Source organism: Apaloderma vittatum, unplaced genomic scaffold (genome assembly GCF_000703405.1).
Source record: "Apaloderma vittatum isolate BGI_N311 unplaced genomic scaffold, ASM70340v1 scaffold4159, whole genome shotgun sequence".
In the NCBI taxonomy this organism is placed as follows: Eukaryota; Metazoa; Chordata; class Aves; order Trogoniformes; family Trogonidae; genus Apaloderma; species Apaloderma vittatum.
In genome coordinates, this window is record NW_009736806.1 from 32,839 (window position 1) to 55,784 (window position 22,946).

At 37.1% G+C, this 22,946-nt stretch overlaps 1 protein-coding gene and 1 non-coding gene across 2 annotated transcripts in view; one reads left to right on the forward strand and one right to left on the reverse strand.

Annotated features, from left to right (window-relative positions):
• CDC42BPA (CDC42 binding protein kinase alpha (DMPK-like)) overlaps nt 1-22,946 on the forward strand; it is a gene marked incomplete at its 5' end in the record, with an annotated part of 75,158 nt that overhangs the window by 16,931 nt on the left and 35,281 nt on the right. The window contains 8 exons of the mRNA XM_009877103.1: nt 1,431-1,678; nt 6,438-6,543; nt 8,291-8,415; nt 15,578-15,683; nt 16,279-16,427; nt 17,592-17,683; nt 20,322-20,398; nt 21,501-21,548. Of these exons, the coding sequence (XP_009875405.1) occupies nt 1,431-1,678; nt 6,438-6,543; nt 8,291-8,415; nt 15,578-15,683; nt 16,279-16,427; nt 17,592-17,683; nt 20,322-20,398; nt 21,501-21,548 (951 nt within the window). The remainder of the gene's footprint in view (nt 1-1,430; nt 1,679-6,437; nt 6,544-8,290; nt 8,416-15,577; nt 15,684-16,278; nt 16,428-17,591; nt 17,684-20,321; nt 20,399-21,500; nt 21,549-22,946) is intronic.
• On the reverse strand, nt 12,529-12,603 carry TRNAT-GGU. The gene has a single exon. It is a non-coding gene; the product is annotated as a tRNA-Thr (tRNA).

A 22,946-nucleotide genomic window follows, 5' to 3' on the forward strand; every position in this document is an offset into this window, starting at 1 on the left:
TAGGCACTTTGTCGTCTTGGGCAGTAACAAATAGATTCAGTAGTTAACTGCCTGTGCATGAAGGAAAATTCCATTATTTCCTTCCTTTTTTTTATTAAATCTTTCTTTCTCCAAACCATCTTCTGTTAGGATGGCATCTTCTTTCTCCAGTTTACCATTCTGTATCCTAAGGGCGGGATCAAAACGCCTGATCGTTTTGATGACTTAGAGAAAAAACAATGTGGTAGCAGCATGTATCTGACTCATATTTGGGGGGGTTTGTGGTGTTCTGCTGACACAAGCATCAAGGCCCAGCTTTCTCATAGAATTCGTTGTGGTAGAAATTCAGCTCGTCTGAATGTTCTACAATGACATTTAGCTCTTAAAGTCTAGTGATGGATCAGCAAAAGAAAATTACCCAAAGCCATGTTTAATTAAGGGTGATGTGAGAGGATTATAATATCTCATGATAAAAATGGACATATAATTAGCAAAATATCTTCAATCCTCCTAAAGCTGTGAAACAGTCTCCCTCCAGCAAAGAAGTAGGCTTGCCCATTACCTGCACTTTCTCAAAATGCAGGGTTCTCATTAAGTGATTTCCTTTCCTTAGACTTCCTTTAGTTACATGATTTTTAAAGTAGAAAAAATTCCAAGCCAGCTTATACATATGTTTACATTGAAAGGTATTTCCATACTTGGATTTCAATGCATGCCATGCCACTATCTCATTTTGAACCTGATCTTCCTCCTCCTCTATGTTACGGCAGGACATTGAGTTTAGTGAGTGCAGCATTTGGTGCAAATGTGTATGTATCCTGAAGCAATGTGTAAAGACTATTGAAATGCCAGAAGACCTCACTAAAAGAGCTATGCAGCTTCGAAAAGTGAAGTAATTACTCTTATTGTTTAAAGCTTGTTTTTCTTATTAATCCACTATGATGTAAATGGTCAATTTAAGTAAAATAGGTCGAGTTTCCCTCCTGACTGATACAATCCATGTAGTGTTTCTGTAGCTAGAGGTTAGCCTTCAGTTAAGCCACTGCTTGTCTTAGTATAGCTTTTCCACAAACAATTTGTGTTTTAAAATAGATCGACTGTATATCGTAGTCCTTATTCTCTATTCCTGAAAGTCTGTTGAAACTGTTACTGTAAACTGTGTGAGTGGAAGCATAAAAATCTTACAGTTCTGTGGCCACTTCCTGACTGTATATAAGAAGAGTCAGAATGTGGCCAGAGATGTTTAAGCTGATGATGGCTTGATAAACTGTATTTAAATCACAAAATGGTAAAGAGTACAGATCATGATTTAAAAATTTTTTAAAAAAAGAGATGTCTTTAACTGAAATCTGTAGTGGGATATTTTCTAAACATAGAATTACGCATTTTTAGTTGTTACTAAGCATCATTTGAAGCAATCTTGAGTACTAACTTGGCGCTGTTTATTTTAGCAAAAACAGGTTGGTCGCTCACCTGGGGTAAGCAGTATAGAACACCAGCAAGAGATCACTAAGTTAAAGGCAGATCTGGAAAAGAAAAGTGTTTTCTATGAAGAGGAACTATCTAAACGTGAAATAATGCATGCTAATGAAATAAAAAGTCTGAAGAAAGAACTGCGGGATGCAGAGAGCCAGCAGCTTGCCCTCAAGAAGGAGATCATGATTTTGAAAGACAAGTTGGAGAAAACCAGAAGAGAAAAGTAAGTATCGTGTGAAATGTACCTTTAAGCTCAAAATACCTTTTGGAGTCTCTTAATTTGTTTCCACACTACCACTTCCTTAATTATAGTGCAGACAAGTGCATTTTGGCTGAAAACAGTTGAGAACAGTTGCCTTTAAAATTAAAACAGAATAAATAAAAAAATCCATGTCCCTGCACTGAAATGGTTAATTTTGCATCAGAATTCCTGCACTGGCTGACCATTCCGAGGTATGTAACTTGAGTTGTGAGTAAATCAACCCGTGAAGCTTACGTTGATGTTGAAAACAGCGTTTTTGACTTTTTTTTTCTGTTTGGTATTTTCATCTTTTGATGCAAAGCTAATGTGTTAGAGATCAACTGTTGCTTGCATTTCTGCCAGCACAAGAACAGTCACTTAATGCGGACTAAGGCTAATCCATGCTGGGTTCCATCCATTGTTAGCATCAGTCATCAGACTACTGTGGGCCTAAGCTGCTTTATCTCTTCTGACATGATAATTTGTCAGAGACCTGCTTTTTTTCTCTCCCACGTGGTGAAGCTTATCACTGGCCTTGAGAATGCTCCTTGGGGCATTCATCAATAAAAACAGGTTTTTCTGTTGGATAGTGTAGGTGTTCATTTTCATTCATGAAAAATGCAGAGTGGTTTATACACACTAACATAGATGCTTCTTTTCACTGCTCTAGCGTGATAACATATTAGAAAAACCTGCTGAAAGCTTAGCCAAACTATAGAGAGTCCATAAATATAAGTAGTAAATACAGTAAAGTAGTTTTTAAAAAAAGCTTGTACAAGTAGAGGTGGAAGCATGGCTTCTCTGGGAAATTGTTTCCAACCGTGGAAGTCGATCATACAGCCTAGAACGTGGTGGATGAACTGTTTCTTCTTCCTTGCATACAGCTGTTTGTAGGCTGGACATACTAACAGTAGTTTGCTGCTTTGTTGTAGGCTGAGAGGTTAAACTTGCATGAGCAGCGCGTTTTCATTGTACCAGACTTAATGGGCTTGCTGAGCTATGAGTTACAAATGCAAGCAGCACCATGCCTGTAACATGTAAAGGTGGTAGTATGATACTCCTCATGCCATGTCAGTCCAGTAGTGTCTCAGAGGACTATTGAATAAAAAATTATTTAATACCTCTTTCTGCAGGCTAAGCTGTTGCTAAAGATCATACCTCCAAACACTGACCAGACCAAAAACTCTGTGGCGATTTATCAGAACCATTCTGTTGTACAGCTGCAAAACTTCTGACTACATACACATCTAGTGAAATAACAAATAGCCTAACGATGCTGATCTGCTTCATGCCAGCTAGTACATAAACCTTCTTTCTATTTAGTTTCTTTCTGTACATAAAAAAAGAACTAGGTGCAAATCTAAAGCAAGTGCTGACGTAACCATGTGTTACTCGATGTATTTCGAGTGCTGGTGTAAGAGAACATTTTAAAATGTGAACAGAAATGTGTCACTTAACCAGTAGCCAACATTTGGCTATTATTGAGAAGGGCTTCAGCATCATGCATAGTCAAATGTGCAGGCACATGATGAGTGATGAATGAAGACCTGATTTAACTGGGTTTTGTTAAACAGATCGGCGGAATCTCATGCGAGTATTAGGACTCCACAGAAATGCAGAAGCCCGCTGTTAAATATTAGGAACAGAGGAAGTGCTTTTGCTGCTCAGTTCTCAGTATTCGGTAGTTTTTCTTAAGAGAACATGGACTGGTTTTGTTTGTTTGTTTCTGCTTACATATATTGGTTTTAGCTTTTGTAATCAGGCATGCAAAGATTTTTGTGAGTCAGGCAGTCAGTGTATGTGTTGAAAGGGAAGCACCTGGAGGCTTTACGCTGAAGTGAAATTACTTCAACAATAGGCTTGGGGCGTGCATGGCGTTGAAGCGTGCATATACAGTTTGGCAAAAAAAAGTAGTAGTCTAAGAATAATCTTTAGTGCAGAAGGGTTTTGTTAAGAGGATGTGGTCACCGTTATAAGAGTGTACAGTGAATTACTTACATGATTCTAATAGAAGATCAATAAGAACTTGGTCAAAATCTATGTGTACTTTTTGTAACTTACATGTTGAGGGTTTCAGTTTCATTTTTAAAATAGGTATTTGTTGTTTTGTTTCCTTCAGATTTAAACTTTCTAACATATGCCATTTTAGTAAGTCTTCAAGGGAGAGAAACTACCTTTCAGTACAAAATGATCACCCCTTGCTAAAGTCTATGAAATGCACAATATTAATATGGGGATCACAGGAATACAGTATCAGGCCAGGGATCTGTGTAGCATGATATTCCATTTCTTAGAATTGTCATTATAAAATATTTCAGAAGGTGCAAAAAATGGTGTAAAATAAATCATGCTTGGAGAAGTTTGTTTAAGCCCATCAGTTGCTGACAGATTTGTAAAGCAGAGAGCTTTATAAACCAGTGTTTGCTGTTTTAAATTGTGTGATACTAAGAATCCTGGGGGCTGGTGTTTGTTTCAAGTCTACTTTTCTTGGTTTCAAAGCAGAAAGATAAAATGTTTCTCCACTCTGTGCAGCCGCAATAAAGAGCTGGAGTGACAAAACTGTGTTTCACATTGCTTGCATGTGGTTTGCCACAGCTTTACTGATTAAAAGAAAGCTGGATCATGTATGATTTCTCCAACTTGAAGAACGGATACGTAGCTAAATTTTAGATGAGAGAGAAAGCTTAATGGGAGAGGAGGATGTCAGGCTTTGAAGCAAATGTGTTATTTTGATCTTTCTGGTTGACCAAGGTATGCCTGTGGAGTCTGTCACAGTTCTCTGGTTTGCTGAGTTGGGTATGGTGAATTATACTCAGATTTTCCTCTGCTTAAGATTTATGTTCATTTCTGTTTTATACTATAGAAGTCTGATTTACTGCTTTAGTGACAGCCACCAGTTGAATTAAGAGCGTAAAATACAGAAAACTACAAATAAGTTGGACTCTTTTACCAGTCCAGAACTTCCTTAGTCCACCACCGTTTATGGCTGCTTAGAGCCTTAAGGGAATGAATTTTAGACAAATATGAATAAAAAAGGCTAAACAAAACTGTAAAACCAGAAAAGCTAAGTAAGAGAAATAAATGAATTAAAAATTTATTCAGTCTACCGTCTGTGAAATTAGCTTTGAATCTACGCCTTGCAAACAGAAGCAGGACATGTTATTAATTCCCCTGACAGGCAGTGCTTTAATCTCTTCCTGCCTTTTCCCTAGACTGCTCATCATATGCATGGAATCTGTTGATATAGAAAAGAAGTGGTGGTGAATTTCAAACTTGGCGTTTAAACAGCAAGGATAGTATGTTACTTTACTAGGATGTAGTGTTATGTTTCAAAGGATACCTAGCAACACAGATTTTCACCAGGAGTCTAACATGCTGTACTAGATTTCAAAGGGTGGTTGAAGCACTAAATGAATTTCAAATTAGGAATAGGAAATTCAAACTAGCATTGCTCTTAGCTGGGTTTGCTGTAACCACTGGCACTTCTCACATTTTAAAGGTTTTCTCTCAATTTGGAAGTTGCAGTAGTTCTGCATCTCGGAAAACAAAGCAAGGATGTCATTCATCTGTTGCAGAATGTAAAATTCTGATCAGTATCCAGCAAAAAAAAAATTGTGATGCTCAAAACAAGGTTTCCTCTGCATTTTATTTTTACAGCGTTAACCTGTTATATTGGACACTTTTTCAAGCCTTTTAAGGCTGGACGGTCGTATTTGCTGAATGGTATTTTTGGTATCTGTGGCATTTATAGTATAGTTCCATCAGCCAATTGGCAAACTTTGTGCTAGTTAACTGGATTAATGGGTGAATCGCTGAATACAAGATGCAAGTGGAGTGAGTCTCTGAAGAGTGGATGCGAGTGGGAGTTATACATCTAAAATATTGCCATACACCACTTTAAGGAAATTATGGTTCTTTGGCAGACAGAGGACCTGCAGCTTCATTTATTTGGGGATTCTCGTATTTACTCACTGTGCATGATCGAAGTTGTGTCAATCAGAATCAACCCAAAATTCTCCTCTGCTGAATAGCATCCACAGGAGAAGGGAAGGTTTGGGGGAAGTAGCTGCTTTGAAACCAACTCAGAACGAGTGGGCCAAACTTGCTCTTGAATCTGATGTTGTTAGGAGTGTACAGGTTTTTCTACCCACTCTTTGCTGGTAGCAAGTATACAGTACCTGAATTAACAGTTGGAGCGTGTCCTCTGGCTCTTCTAAATTGTCCAAAGACTAGCCTATATAAGCTTTTCTCATGAGAGACCCAGCCCCAAGTGCTCTAATTTAGCTTCTGTTTGTTTTGATTCCACATGTGGTCATTTTTGCCTGTCGAGATGGAATTGTCTAAGTTAAACTAGAGTTTCTTTGAGCTCAGAAATTACCCTGAGTGTTTTAGAATATTGACACACACTTCAGTCTGCAGAATTACAGCTGCTCGGTGTTTGAAGGATCCGTTTAAATAATAAAATACAGATAAGTGGATTGATAAACGTTAGCTCAGTGGAGCTATTAATTGCGTGCTGAAGGAGAGGTCATTGTCTGATGTTAAAATTCAACAGACTGCCTTAGAGTCCTAGAGATGGTAGTGTAATGTATTACTTGCTTAGTTTTCATAGGCTGTGGTATTACCAATATAGTACTTCCCTTTCAGCTGCTCTCTGCGCTGGTCTTTGTGTATTTGAGTGAATAGTGTGATGAGTTTTAAAATAGGAACCTTTCTAATCCTACTTCATTTTATTTCATAGCCAAAGTGAGAGAGAGGAATTTGAAACAGAGTTCAAACAAAAGTATGAACGGGAAAAGATTCTGCTAACGGAGGAAAACAAGAAACTTTCAAATGAACTTGATAAGGTAAGTGCCCGTTAGTTAAGTCTGGAGTTCACAGCTATTGTATGCTATGTACACATTGGATAGTAGGAAGTTGTATTGGTTCTTATTAACTCTCTCCTGGTAGCAGAAATTAATCTTACACAAAAAGTGGTGATTAATATTTGATGTGTGTAGAGAGCATCAACATACATCTGAACTTGAGAGTATATACGTATATATACATTATGTGTATTTATGTGTAGGAATTCAGTTAGGTGGTCTCACAGTTTGATAAGATTAATTTTGGCAAATATCTCAAGCAAAAAAAAAGGAAACAAAAAAGACTATTTCATTGTATGGCCCAAATATGAAATACATAGTTAACGATGTGATTACTTAGAGTATATTTGCACATAAATTACTGTGAAATAACAGGTCTTCTCCTACCAATGCAGATGAAGTGTTACTTTGCAATACTGAAAAAATAGAAATGATCAGGTGTGTTAACTAAAGTGTGTTGAGCCAGGAGTAATTGTTTCATGCATTTAGATTATTTCTGTATTGTTCATTTTGACAGGTTATTCAAGTTAATTGTGGATTAGCCAAGTCTTGCTAAACTTGTCTCTTCTTTTTGTAATGCGTTAAATTTTTCTAAAAATATGATGAAAGTATTCCGTTCTTCAAAGTGAGCATGTTTGCATGTCAGTGTTCAAATTAAAGTATATTTTCATACCAGTATAAGACACATACTGTATATGCCTGTATGTAGGCTTAGTCCGAGGAACAGTAAAAGGCTAGTCACTTTGATAGTTTTGCTGTTTGGTCTCTATTTTTTCCCTAATTTGAATAGCTTTGTATTTTTCTTGGGAAATGACATTTAATAAACAGTGATATTTAAAACATAAGCCGATTGAAATGATGAATTTGGAGTGGCGTACTCAAATGAGGTGTAAAAAGCAGAATTGATTTAAATTTTTTTTTTATCATTTTGATTTTTTAATGTATTTCAGTACTAAAAGAAGTCTTTCACATGAGATTCATTCTCCTAAGCAGGGCTTTGTATAAAGTCTATCTGATCTCTGATGCCAGATTGACTTTCTGAATAATTATTAAACATAATGAAGGTTTAGTTACCAACACCAGCTCAGCTTAGCTGTGGCTTTTGTCTTGCAGAATGTGCACATATGAATGACAGTTGTGTGAGCATGAGAGGTTAATTGCTAGGTATAACATATTGTACTCACAGATGTACATTTAATTTCAATTTCCGTGTCTGCAAGAAAGTAAAATGAAAAATAGAGAAATGTAAGGCACCTGGAGAATCTCAGGACCCACTTGGACCTGTATCTGCCCAGCCTCTCCTTCTTCATGGTTATTGAACAAGGGAGAGGTTCAGCAGATGTGAGCTGTGACAATTTCTGTGCCCTCACTTTGCTTTTTTTAACGTAGGCGTGGGTTTTTTTCTCATATCAAACATCCCACATCTATTCTGCAAAGCAGAAATCTTCTAAGAATTGTAGAGGTATTTGAGACTCGTTTTAAGAAAACTAATCAATTTGCTAGAGTAAAAATGTAGTAGTATTCCTTAAAAATGGCCTTTCAGTACAGCTACGGTGATACATAAGAAGAGATTCTGGGTGTTGTTGTTACACAGTGTTTGTTGTGATGCACAGTGGCAATTTTTAAAGCAGGTGAGTGCTGAGGGAGAGGGGAGCACATGGCTTTGAGTCTGCAGTGATGGAGTTACAGCAGCTTGTACCTGTAACAAGTTCTTTCAATTCTCATTCAGCTTACCACCATGTTTGAGAGGCTGAGTATGAATAACCGGCAGCTGGAAGAAGAGATGAGAGACCTGGCTGATAAAAAGGAGTCCGTGGCCCACTGGGAGGCACAAATTACTGAGATCATCCAATGGTGAATACTCTGCTCTTATGTCATTGCAGAATCCCCTCAGTATGTGGTGAGGCTGTTACTGAGTTTTCGCCTTTGCACGTGGCTCTTGCAAGAGCTTAAGTGAAATCCCGCACCCATCGGGGATTCCACCACATTTTTTGCTTGAGGTTTTAATAATATTCAAATCTGGAAAATTGTGTTCCTCCTTAAGAGTGAAAGTGTCTTACTAAATGTGACTTTTTTAAGCAGAAGAATCAGGGCCATTAGGTGTGGCTTGTGGCTTTGAAAGAGTGCTGGAAGGAGTCATGTGCTGAGCTCATGCCTCTGAGAGGGTAGAAGCCTGGGAAAAGCAGTGGCTGAGAGTACGGGTGTCTCAGCATTAATTTCCTTCGTCTACTTGGCATGTGGCAGAATGAAACAAATACAGTGCAACTTTTATGTAATTTTTTACAAGGAGGGCATTTGAGACTGCCACAAAGCCAGTGAAGTGATGTTTCTAATAATACTTCTGCTAAATAATGACGTTATGTTTCTAAAGTCTTCTGCTCAGTTTTAATGAATTAAGGGAAAAAACCCACAACAAGTTGAAACTATTAAGAGGAAAAGATTGTTTTATCTAGATGGCCTTTATTTCTTCTCTCCATGCCAGCTTCTCTCCCCTCCCTTTTTGTGGTCCACTGCAGTGTTTAGCATCTACAAAAACAGTTTGTGCCCAGTCATTTTTTTTTACAGATCATCCGCTTCTGGGAAGACGTCATCATCATATACTAATTTGTTTTGTTTTGTTTATTACTTGATTATTTTCCACTTCCCCCAACCCACCCCCATTTTTCCTGTTTCAGGTTAGTGAAAAAAACTAATTTGTTGTGTTAAAGCAAAATGGGAAACATTTGTTGTAGTGAAATGTAGTTTGGTATTGTAATGTCAGTATAATTTTGTTGTCCAAACACAGACACTATGGCTTTTGAATATAACCATGTCAGTACATAACAAGAAAGAAGGGCTATCCCCTGGCTTTCTGGAGGTGTTTATTACGTAGAATTAGGTACTGTCAATCTGTGTTCTGAGGGCCACAGTGTCTCAAGGTGGTGTGTTCGTAGCAGAGGTTAAAAAATTGAACAGATCCACTTTATATGTGTTCCTTTTAAATCTTGCCTCTCGTAACTGTGAGTGTAAGCACACAGCTGACATCACACATTTTAAAAAAAAAGGTTGTTCAAACGAATCAGTTAATTTCTAGCCAGTCAAAAAATGTTTATTCAGAAGAAAATCAAGGTGATGAGATCTATTACGTCACATTCCATGTTTTTTTAAGGTAATATGTATCTGTCTCAATGCCCCAAGGTAACCAAACCCTCTTTTTTTTCAGGTTTACATGTTAAAGCACTCATAAAACTTGACAGTTCTGGAAAAAGCCAAATCAGAATTAGCTGTGAATTGTTTTACTTACACTATGAATGTACCAACAGCCTTTAAGGATGTCCCTACTCCAGTTTAATTATTAGAGTGTTTAAGATGTACAACTGCTATCGTTTAGGTGTATGATAAAGAATCTTGCAGGTATTAGAGGTGTCACTGGAGGGGGGTGAAGCAGATTTGGGATTGAGTATTTTGTTGTCTCTAATTATGCATAATGAGTAAGATCAGGAACATGCAAGACTAATTTTCTGAATGAAAGATACCATTTTACTGATCCCTTATGATAATATAGTGTCTTCTAAAGGATCTAAGAATTAAAGAATTATGTGAAAAGGAGAAAAAAAGTAGTACTGTGGGCAAACATTAAGATGAAAAAAACCTGGCTTGGTTCCAGATTTTAATCGCTCTACACATCTCAAATTTCCCCCATACTTCTCTCTGCTTATGTTAGATTTTTTTCCAGCTTTGTGAGGCCTTATCTTGGCTCACATTTTTTTCTTATCATGTTTAGATTTTCCATGTTGTACCCAGATAATCTGGTCATGTCCATCTGTTCTCCTTAGAATTCAGCACTGCATACTGAAGCTGGGTCCTTCTCTATTTTGTTTTTTTTTGCTGTGGAACATGGGGTGCTATATGAAACATTTAATCATCTACAATAATGATAAACATTTTAAAAGAAAAAACCCCACAACTAATTTTGAGGAAACCTAGTCTTATTTAATCAGTCACAAGCCTGTGTTTTCCTCAGGAGAACAAGCAATTCAAATCCACACCTGTCCAGCTCTTCACTATGACAGCAGAATGCCTTGGAGGTAACAAAGTAGGATAGAGCTTGTAGACTCCCTCTTCAAAACAGATTTTTCCTCATAGAATTATTTTAAAATATGTATTTTGGGTATATACTTTCCGCTTCTTAAAAACAATAGAGGGTGCCTACCAGTTTTTTACACCATAATTCATGAAGGGTAGGAGGCAGTAAATGGAATTAATTACTGTTTTTGTGAATGGTTTGCTCAGCTGCCAGTGGTAGTCAAGGGATTTGTTCTAGCCCTTGTTTACGTTAACATGGGCCCAAGGACTCCATTATTTCCTTGAAGTGCTTTTCCATCTAACAGATAATCTTTCTCAGGAAATCTGCCCCAGAATTCAAATCCACATTTTGGATGGTTAACATTGTCACTTTCTTCACAACTCTTTGGGCCCTTCTAAATTACTTTTTCTTTCAGATTTCATAATTTCCGAGTAGTCTTAATGGCCTATTGTGCTCCCTTGAGCCTTTCCCTGCTCTCTTACTGTCCTCTCTTGAATCTTTTTTAAGGCAGATATAGAAAAACCTTTTTATTTTTGCTGTTATTATCCCAAGATGCCATAAATATCTATATAAATATAACCAAAATTTTAATATAAACACTTGACTCAAACTTTCACTGCAAATTCTAATGTGGACACAATAAACGCTCACAGATTGTGCAGCCTTAATGGAGCTTTTCTGTTGACGAGTTTATATTAGTCAAGTCACTCATCATTCCTTGACAAGAATAAGAAATATTGAGACTTTTATAGTTGGCTATAAATTTTCCAGTGGGAGGTTGGGAAGAGATTCATTGCATTGGAGGTTAATGCAGTCATTTTAAAAAGGAATCTTTTAAATAGCCACAGTACTGTACTTCTGTTGCAGAAAGGAGGTCGATGGAAATCTTGATAGTGATTCCCAGAGTACTTGGTAGGAATCTTAACTTACTAGTCTTTCGGGGAGGGATTCATATAACCTAGTTCTAGATGTCCTAAGGTAGACAACTGAAATAAATCTCATGACTAGTGTTGTAGAAGTTTCTTCCCACTGGTTTAAAAGAAAACTTAGACAACTAGTTCAAATGAAGAATTCAGTGTTGTTGAGTATATTTTTCTGGACTAACTAAGTCATACCTGATTTACCTATCGAGTGGATGTTAGGCTTAGGTTCAGCTGGCCAGAATCTGTAGTTGTTGTTTACCAGGAGACTGAGTTAATCTTTTCCTTGTTGACTGGATATTTTTTCAATCTACTGTACCATGTTTGATTTTATCTTAACCATTGATTTTATTTAAAAACAAACATCCAACTAAAAAACACCCCAAAACACTTCTGCATTAAGTCAAACATAAAACAGCCCCAAAGTTTTCTTGGTTGTTTTTGAAATCTGATTACTCTCAGAAGAAAGCACATGCAAATTGTGGAAAGGGATTAGGAAAAATTCTGGGCAAATTCAACTGTAGGAAACTTAAAACATGAAAAATTTTGAGATGCATTGTGTTTGAGATAAGAATAACAAGAAATTAACTCTCCCTAAAACAGAAATTCTGGAGGTTGGGGGAAATTTCAGGGTCTGACAGCAGAGTAAATTGTTGAAAATTTTCAAAGAAGTAGTTTTAAAAACCAGACTTTGTTGAATAGGGCAGGGGAAAACAGAAAAATTAAGTTGGAGGCTTTGAGCAGAATAATATGAAGACAGAAATTTAAAAGCATTGAGAAACTACAGGAATGTTGGAAATCACAGTTCTCAGACTTCCTTGAGGATCTTCTGTCTAGTAAAATGCAACTTGGCATAAGACTCTGGGCTTTAGGATCATAGAATCCTAGAATGGCCTAGGCTGGAAGGGACCTTACAGATCATTTAATCCAACCTCCCTGACACGGGCAGGGACGCCTCTCAGCTAGATCAGGCAACACACGGGGACCAAACAGGAATCGAACCCGCGACCTTGGTGTTACCAGCACCACGCTCTAACCAACTGGGCTAACTGGCCCCTAAGATATTAACATATTAACAAAAACTTAAATTTAATTTTACAGGAATTTCTACTATTTCGCTGTTCTAGGTTCTTTATAGTTAATGAGCTAAGCTTGCAAGGACACATACATTATATATGAAAACAGAACAGTAAACTGGATCTAAATTTTCAGTAAAGAAGGAAGTGGTTCTGGGTGGAACATGAAGAACTTTTCCTTAGGTCTTCTACTGTGATTGTTAGGGTTCTCTGTAAGAATGGAGCAAGGAGGGAAGCGTTAGCAAGAGTAGATTTACCATTCTAGCTCTGTCTTTTTCTAAAATGAACAAAACCCCAGGAAAAAAAGTAATGAAGAATCTTGTAAGAGGTCCTGAGTTCACAGAGTATTTAATCAGTGCATCTCATTATCGGGAGAATGTTGCCATCTAGTGGACAACAAAACTGTATCTCGGCTCCAAATTTTACTGCTTTTTTTTCCTAAAGAGTCTCTGAGGAGTTTCCCTTAATTCAGTATAGATTTTTGCAAAAATTGACTTTACGTGCATGTTTTCATTTTCTAGATTTCTCCGTGTTCTGTGGGACATCTCTCTGAGATTTTTGCATGTGCAGCTTTTCAGCTTTTAGATAGAGCCTGAAGGTTCTGTACATCACAAACCAAATATCTGAAGTGTTCTCTCACCTTCCATGAGGAAGGATCTATATAGCATGATAAAACTGACAAAGAACTTGGGAATTTAAATTTTTTCAGCTTTAGTTAGAAAAGCTGAAGAATAAAGTACCAATTGAATTTTATTTTTAATCTGACATTGCCTCCTTTTTATGCAAAGGTTTTTCATGTCTTTAAAAAAAGAGAAGATAAAATGTTGATCCCTACATGTCTTTTCACTCTTTTGTACATAAGGAAAACTTAGTTGCTCACCTTGAGAGCCTCACATTGCCTTTATTTCAGCTTACACTCAATCAGTTGAGCGTAGCGCTAACAATGCTAAGGTTGTGGGTTCGATTCCCGGTCGGTCCCCTGATCTAGTCGACAGGTGGCGTCCCTGGCAGCAGGGGGGCTGGATTAAAATGATCCCTAAGGGCCAGCTTAGGCCATTCTATGATTCTATGATTCTATTTACTTTGTCTTTAATTATGTGGAACCACCACCATGCCCCTCCCAAAGGCATCTCATGCTGCTTCTCACATCTTTTCCCCAATCTTACACCCTAAGTGGTTTGTGTGGCCAAGATTACCTGTGTTTAGTTATCAAAATGTGTCATCCAGAATGCTATGGGGAGGGAAAAAAAGTTGGTATCTGGTGTAACTTGGAAAGAACAGTGACTCGTTAACATCAAAACTCTCACTGACTTCACCAGTCAGGACGTGTTCCTTCGCCAGGCGCCTCGCCACCTCTTGGACTCAATTGTAAGCAGGAGACAAAGATGAAGCCCAAACGGGAATAAGCGCTTCCTTATTCTTGTTGGGTTCTGTGAGTTCTGCGGCAAGCGGTCACAGGTTTTGCATTAGCCTCCTCTGTATGAGAGCAGCCTTGCCTATATATACCTCTTAAACCCCACCGCCACCTGCAGGTGTTGAGGCCACCGCTGGAACTTTGTGACCTTGCCCTAAGGCCCCCTTGGGTTAGCTCCTCTCTTCCTCCCTTACATGCTCTCTGTATGTCTTGCCTCCTGGTGATGTCTTTGTTGAAACATTGTATTATTTCTATTTAATTAATGGTAAACTTGCAAGTAACACTGTATCCATATTCACTGCATGTATGAACCTTGCAGCATCAACGAGAGGAATGTAGATTGCTTCATAGGCATGGAGGGGGAATTGCTTTCTGCAGAAAGGTCACTGCGAGACAGATTTGACCGTCGAGAACTCTTGTCTCCAGTCCAATATACTCAGGATTACAGTTACTAAGGAAAGATCAGGAAGCAAGGATAAATTAATTTTCATGAAACAGAAAAGTTGTTTTCCTACTTTGCTATAAATCATAAAGAACTGCTTCATTTAAAACAGGTTCATTATTTAAAGCACAACCTGAACATTCCTGTGGTTAGAGTTGGTAGATGCTGTGTCTGTGAGACCAGCTCACAGGCTCAGGTATGCCCTGGTGTTGCAGAACTGAGTTACTTCTTCTGTGGGCAAGACGAGTATGTTCAGAACTGGGCGTGTGTGTACACGAGGTGATGTTGTTTCAGTATTTCTTTTTTTCCTGTTTGTTTATTTTAGGTTTTTCATAAGCTGCTTAGTATTGGTGAGGTGTTTCTTTAGCAATTTCTCTGTTAATACCCGAGGCAAAGTGAAGAAAGAACCTTCTGCTGTGATTAATCACAGAAAGTTTTGGGTTTTTTTCTTTGTAACTGGTGATCAAAGAATCTGAAAAACAGACATGTCTCCTCCTTGATGTCTTTACGCCTTGAAAACGTGTCTTGATAGGAGGAAAGTTTGGGGGAAGAGCGCTTCTTCTGGCTTATGCTGTTTGATAACATTAGAATTAGACTTTCCCTATTTAATTAGTGTTTCTTGAAATAATATCTCTGTTTGATTCTTACTACTAGTTCTCACGGTCAATTGATACAGTAGTCAACCACTAGTTCCAGTATTATGTGGGCAGCTGAATTGGTAGTTTATTGGTTATACATTCTGTCTTAATTTATTCCCTAAACATAGGTTGAATCCTGAAAGGTTTCCTTCCCACAGTCTCAATTTCAGGTAGCTGACATTTATATCAAGACATTTTTTTTTACTTAGGTATGTAGTTCTTCAATCTTTATTCCCCGTTTTAGTGATGCTTATTATTTAATGGAACTCTGTAAAGCAGCAGAGTTCTGTGTAGTTTTCTGGATAATTTTTTTTTGTTCGTTTTTTCCTGTATGTTTTATGATTTCTGTTTTGTACTATGGTTTTTTTTTCTGGGTTTGATTGCTATTTTGTTGAAGGGACTTGTTTTTTCTTTAGATTCTTTGCTTAAAACACCTTTTTCTTCTTACATGATTGTTTAGGGTAAGTGATGAAAAAGATGCTCGAGGTTATCTTCAAGCCTTGGCCTCTAAAATGACAGAAGAACTAGAGGCCCTGAGGAACTCCAGTTTGGGTGCAAGAGCTACAGTAAGACTCTGCTTCCATATGTCAGAATTTTTTTTTGTTTGAAAAAAACACTAATTTGGTCGTTTCAGCTGCAGTAGCAAATTGTAGAGTCTGTTAAGAGTCAAAAGTTAAACCTCTGTAGAGCTTCCCTTCTGAATAACTGCATAACAAATTCACTGTTTGTCAATTAATCACCAATACCTTCATAATATGTTACTGTTCAAGTAGTTATCTTATAATCATATATGAATTTGTTGAAGGAAAATTTTGCTCTGGGTCATGAAAGCCTTAAAGTCTTTCATTTCTGAAATGTGAATGTACTTTGGAGCTGCCATTTAAATTGAGACACATCAAAACAAGAATTCACAAAATCTCTTTGCTTTTGAGGTCATGATAGCGTAAGACATTCGTCTTGCCTATTCAGTACTTGAGTTTAAAAATAATGATACTAATAACAATACTTTTTAAATTTTAGAGTACTTTGGAATTAATGAACTCTTATGTTAAGAGTGTAATAGAGTGAGAAATGTAACAGTTGAAGTTAGTTACATTGCTCATTTTCAGCCTTCTTTACTCTTACTTTTTTTTTTAATTCTCTTCTCTTATTCTTTACTAGGACATGCCCTGGAAGATGCGCCGCTTTGCAAAACTGGATATGTCTGCAAGGTTGGAACTGCAGTCTGCTCTTGATGCTGAAATCCGAGCCAAACAGGCTATTCAAGATGAGTTGAATAAAGTCAAAGCTTCCTGCATCTCTACAGAGTGGTAAGACCAAATTGTTCTGATGGAAATTTGCTTTGATACATCCCAGGGAATGTCATGATTTTAACTATCTTGTCTGTCAAAATCGGTAATGAATGATATTCCAGTTTCTTATATCCAACTGTGAAAAAAAGACCATCTCTCTCCATTCTGTAAGTAGATGAACACTTACTGGGAAAATCTGAAAACTCAAAGACTTCAGAGGAAACACTTTTTCTCTTTAATAATCTCTCCTAGTTGTGATAGCAAGTTCAAATGCAAGAAGACTTTGGTTTCACATTTTACTTAGAACATGCTCTTTTCAGTTTTATTGATAGCTGCATTGGATTAGCTGACAAAAACCAGTTACTGCTTACTGATTTGCACAGTAATAAGATGTGGTTATTAAAGATTATGAACTCTTTTATTCCTTCCTCAGACCTCTCTTTCATTGCCCCACCTAATAGCAAAATTTATTCTGAGTTGGGTGAATGCTTGAAGCAGGGATTAGTGGGAAGACATTCCATTTCTAGGTCTCCAGCTGCAATCTAGCTCAAGAGCACTGACTTGTTTTGCGGCTTTAGGAAAGCAGTTGGACAGAGCTGAGATTCAAGTATGTTTTCTGTATGGTGGAAATACCTTGTCTACCTGAATTGGGTATTTTTCAGGAGCACTGTAGGTCATCTAAGAACAGGAGAACCAGTGTTTGCTTTGACAGGCAAGGATGAGAAGTTTTGTAGGAATGTGTAACAGTATTACTTTCAGCTGTGAATTGGAAAGCACTGAAGTAACTGAGAAGAAAGATAGTTCAACATAGACTTAGTATCACAGACACTGTGAACTGACAAATAAAAACACCCCTGATTTTTAAGCTTAAAAATAAATGTGATCTTTTTTTCTCAGTCACGGGACACAAGCTCACACAAATACTCATAAATTAAAAACGTGAACCTATTTTATGGGTAAACAGGGACAATTAATTGCTTGTTCTGTTTGTTGGGTTTGGGTTTTTTTAAGATACTGTACTAAATAGGTCCCAATAGATTTCTGAATTCATTCTAGTATTCGGTGTCATCATGAAGCTTCCTGGGAATTAATTTTTAAATAGCAAAGATGGACAAAAGAGAGTGACTTGTGTAGTGAGTTCACAATATTTACATGGGTTTTTTTGTTTGTATTCTTTTGAAGTAAACTGCAAGAATCTGAGAAGAAGAACATGGAACTGTTGTCAGATATTGAAAGGCTGAAGAAGGAGACAGAAGAGCTTAGATCAGAAAAGGGTATGGCAACAAATCTCCAAGTCAATAACATGTTTCAAATTGGTGGGTACATCTTATCAGTTAAGAGTTAACTTGCAACTACAGTATAGTATTGCCAGACTTTGGCATACAAAACATGAGCACAAGAATTGCTTGTTAAGATGTACCCACAGCAGTTGAATTTGCAGTTCTAATACATACTTGTAATACACTTCAGTTTTGTTGGTATATTGGAACCAGTAAAATATTCTTTGAGTTGAAAATGCATTCTTTTTATTGGGCATGTGTATGATGATTTCCTGCCAGAAAACGGTTAGAAGTATATAATTTTTTTTTTCTCCACTTTATGTTGGGCAAAGCTATTTAGACCTCAATACTGATCGTAGCATTCTTCATCTGTGAATATTTTGGCCCTGTCTACACAGAGAGTAAACAACTGCAGCGGCATTCGTAGCATTCATTTGTTTCTGGGATGACTTTGGTGATTCGCTTTGTAACCCCGTAGTGAGCACTGTGGTCATGTTTGCTCTGCTGTGGTATTAAGAGTATGTTCTGGGATTTCTGGTGCATCCAACTAACAGCATTTTGCATTGTTGCTGGGAGAAGAGACTTTCTGGTGATTATGAAATGAAAAAACTTTTCGTTGAGACATGATTAATGATTTGGCTGATTCTTTGCAGTTCCTGTAGTAGCTCTAATGTTTGTATCTTACAAGTCACAGGGGAAGAAGTGATTTTTCAGACCAAATGGAATTACCTAATTTTCTCTAGGGAACTGTTTGAACTCCAGGGTTTCAAAACCCTGGCAACAACTGCTGCATAGGGATGTCAGATGTGTTCAGCCTTTGCAACATAACAGTGTGTCAAACAATAATACATTGTAGTTAACATTCTTCTCCTGTATATAGTCCTCCAAGTGCTGGTTGACTGGTAAAACTAATACGAACCTGTGCAGAACATTAAAAAATGACTGGTGCTGATTAGCAAATAAGACTTAGGAAATTTATACTTGTTCCCCTTGATGCTTAGCACTGATACCAGGATTATGCTGCTTCCCAGTGGTTGGAGAGGAACTCTTGATTGCATCTCGTTGGAGATAATAATGCTTTGTCATGTTAGCTTTCATTTTTAGATTCTTGAACTCTCTTAAATATTATGCATGGTTACTTGGCTTCTGAAATCTTCCTTTGTGTTAATCTGTTAAGGATTTATAATTAATATCTTACCCTGTGCTTAAAACCTTATAGTTTATTTACTCTTTTCTTTAAAAAAAGAAGAAATATTGTTCAAGGATAAGTTAATGATTATACTTTTTGCTAGCAGTAAACTAATAACGTTCTACTGCAACTATTGAAAGATTTTTATAGAAATACAGCTTAATTGAAAATGCATATTAACTTTGGACTTGGTTTTCCCTTATAAGAAGAAATACACGATGTTTGAATCATGAACCATGTTGAGGATTCAAATGTAGCCAGTGCACAGTGGTAGAGTAACTTCTTGGGTGTGGAAATGGATTTCTAGGAAAGAATTATTTAGATTAGCACTTGAATCCTTTGCTCTTTGTAAGTGTGTTCCAGAAACTTAGGAAGATGGGGAAAAAGATTACTAAAAATTATTCTATAATTGGTTTTATTTTTTCACTGGGGTTTCAGAGTATTTATATTTTGAAGAGGAAAAGGTTCTTTTCAACTTCTTTATTCACCATGGGTTAGAGTTACAGCAAACAGGGTAATATGGCCAGTTAGAGCAAGACACTGGTATTTTGAAGAAGAAATAAGTGACCTTTGATAGCATCAGTCTTTTGAGATGCACGTAGTCCTGCGGGCTGTGGTGTAAGGGTATGTATATAATGCCTTTGTAGTGTTCAGGAAGCTAGAGTTTGCACACATCTGTGATTTATAAACACCCACACAGCAACTTGGATTATTCCCCAAAGAAAAGAAGCAGAATTTAAAAAAAAATATTCAAATATCAGTTGAAGCAAGTTAAAATAGCAGTAGAGATGTGCCAGCCTCTGCAGCTCCAGAGGATGCAGCGTTCCTGCTCTGCTTACTGGCTCAGAACCATGTGAAATGGTGCAGCCTGACAGAGACGCTTGAAGCGCTACCCAGGATCGTGTTGCTCCTGGGCATTCCCAAGGGAGAGGTGGCAGGCAGGCGTAGAGCATGGCTCAAGGAACTCCTGTTATTTGGAGATGCAGTGCGTTCCTCAAGCAGCCTGTTTCATACATGTTTGTGGAACCTGGCTGCTTGCTAAAGCCATCTGGTCGCGGCAGGCCCTCCGGCAGGTGGCTGGAGCAGGGCTGACAGAGTCTCCCACGTTCGTGTGTGCATCTCTCGTGCGGTGCAAATGGACGTAAGCGCATTAGAAACCTACGTCTTCTGCGTAACAGGCACGTACGTACAGTACGTTTTCACATTGAATTCACGCCACACGCTTCCGAGCTTGGAAAAGGTTAGTTAAACGTGCGCTGCTTGCTCAGTGCGTGTGTGTCTATTAAAAAAAATTGTTTCCTCTGGAAAACAGGCCAAATGCGACAACTGTTTCAAAAAATGTAGATGGTTCAGGTGGGTACTCAAACCCTGATTCAGCAAGGCAAAGGTCCTCCATGAAAAGGTCATTTTTCTGTAGCTTAAAAACCTGCTGCTGTTTTCTAGGTGTAAAGCACCAAGACTCACAGAATTCTTTCTTGGCATTTTTGAATGCGCCTACCTCTGCTCTGGATCAATTTGAAGTAAGTGTACAGCTATTCTCACTCTCTTAGTCAGTGGAACTACTGCTGTTACGTGCAAGTTATATGTGTATTTTCTGAGAGTTTTCTGCTGTATTTTAATCATATTTCCCTCTTGATTTTTTGTGTATGTGAGAATTGTTTGTCTATTTACAGTGCTGGCTGTCTTCTCTTCAGCACTAGTAATCATAGCGAATTCTCTCTCAGATCTTGAATGGTCTTTCTTTGTATTCAGAAAAACGCTAAGTAATGAGAATAGCCGTTTGGTAAAGATTGGAGAAAATACATTAATAATCCTTAAATGTATTTCATGAAGTGATTGGTACTGTATATTTATTAGGTTGTTTTTGTCTTCTGTTCATTTTATAGAGATCTGTAAAATCCAGATCGTTACTATTTATCTCCTCTACGCAGTTCCTATATGCTTCAAAAATAAATCTGTTTAATGCCTTTATCGCTTTTAGACAAAAGACCAGTTTAGGTAGAAAACCTGGAAGAAAAAAAAACGAAACAAGACTATACATTTCATATATTCTTTTTTTAATCAGCAGTAAGCAGTGCATCATTTTTCGTTTAAATGGGCAGCCGAGGTGGAATATTGGTCAAACTGAATTCAGAGAGAAAAAGGCACCGCTTTCACAGTTAGACATTGGTCTAAAATTTGCACCGTTTTTTTCCTGTTGGGTATACAAGGTCACTACATTTAGGTCTGAAAGAGGGTAACCTCTGGTGTTGCTGATGTTTCAGAATTTACTTTCTTTTCATTGTGTTTTCATTAATTCATTTTTCTCACCTGAAGTCCTCACAATTAATACCATTTTTTAATTTGCTTTTTAATTATTTATCTTTGAAGTTGCTTTCAATATAAAAATCCTGTTGAAATGTAGGAATATTATTTCATTGACTTCAGTGCTGGAAAAGCATTGGGGTTTATACAGGTAGTTTAATTGTCTATAAAAGGCAATTAATGAAAACTTGCTTAGATAACTGTTACTGACATTAGTTACAGTTCTTTATTTTTTGCACTTTTATTTATGCTGAACAGTTTTCTTCATCCATCTCTTTCTCTCTCTCTTTTTTTTTACTGCTGTTTTCATTAAAATAGGATTCCTTTTCCTCCTCTTCATCCTCATTGATTGATTTTATGGATGACGTAAGTCTGACTTTCAAACCAGTAAATCCCTCAAGAGCAGAGATCAGTTGATTGATTTGAAATATTCAAACATTAATGCAGTCAACTTAAAAAAAATTGCAAGTGCAGCGGAGAACAAAATATTTCTGTAGTAGCATACTTACACAGATTTATATAGATAGATGTTCAGTTTTAAACTAAATGTTTTTCTTTAGCTGTGAGTGAAGAATTCTTAATTGCAAACAGTTTTTCTAATGGCGAAAAAGCTGCTTTTGGGCCTTGTCTACTGATACGGCCTGTGGAAAATGGTTCCAAAAGCCACTGGCATGTTTATTTCACTTAGTTCCAGTGCTTCACATTATTACTTTATTATTAGTTGTTTCCAAACATTTTCTAATCACTTCACTGAAAATGTTTTCCTTGCATACAGTTAATTTCTGTTTGCTCAGATAAAATATTTAGCCTACATATCTAAAGTTTTAGCCTATATTGTAAGAAGTCATTTTCATTACAAGTTAAATGAACTTATTTTTTATTGCCATTTGGGATGCTAGTTTTCTGTCAGAACAGTGTTTAAATATTTACCCTAGTTAATTGTGTACTAAAGGAGTTGAGTTAAAAACTGAAAATCAACTGCATTATATTTCCTCCGGACTAAAATAATAGGCACATAAAAGTAAATAATAATAAGCTTTTTAAAATCAAAGTATACACTATACCCCCACGGTAGAGAACCACCCGTTACAATTCCGTAGGTACCTTGTGTGTGTATGTCTGTGTGTGCTTGTATATATGTGTATACACATATGCACGTATTTATGCATATGTATTTAAACCAGTATAAGCCTATTTGCATTAAAATGTGATATAATTAATTTTATCCTAGAAATGTCTGCTGTGAAGGGTATAGTATATGGGCCTGTTCTACTGACTGCGTTTTCCGTTACAACCTCTGAAAGAATGCTTTTGTTTTAGATGCTTTTATTTTTGTAAATCAGGTATATACATTAGACAAAATGTGAAGGTACATCTGTTGTACCGTAGGAGAGGTATTTGCCTGCATTTTTGTGTAGCATATAGGAAACTTTATCTTGCTTGTATTCTTGGAATTTTCTTCAATGAAAAAAAACAAGAATATAGTTTACTGACATGTTAAATATACAATAAATGAATAATATTTATATCCTTTATCTGGATTAAAGAAGTGTTATCTACGTTGCCTGAGTACTAGTTTGTGTAAGCAGGTTCTTCCACAGAGCTACCTTTAAAAACATCTAATACTCTCTCCTAAAGCCTGTTAAAAGAAAAATAAAGTCCATATGTGCCAGAGTAACTGATAATCTGTTTTGCAAGGGAAAACATAGGACGAGAAGGTTTGTCTGGTTGCTATCTAGTTAGTTCTGAAGGACATCAGTTCTT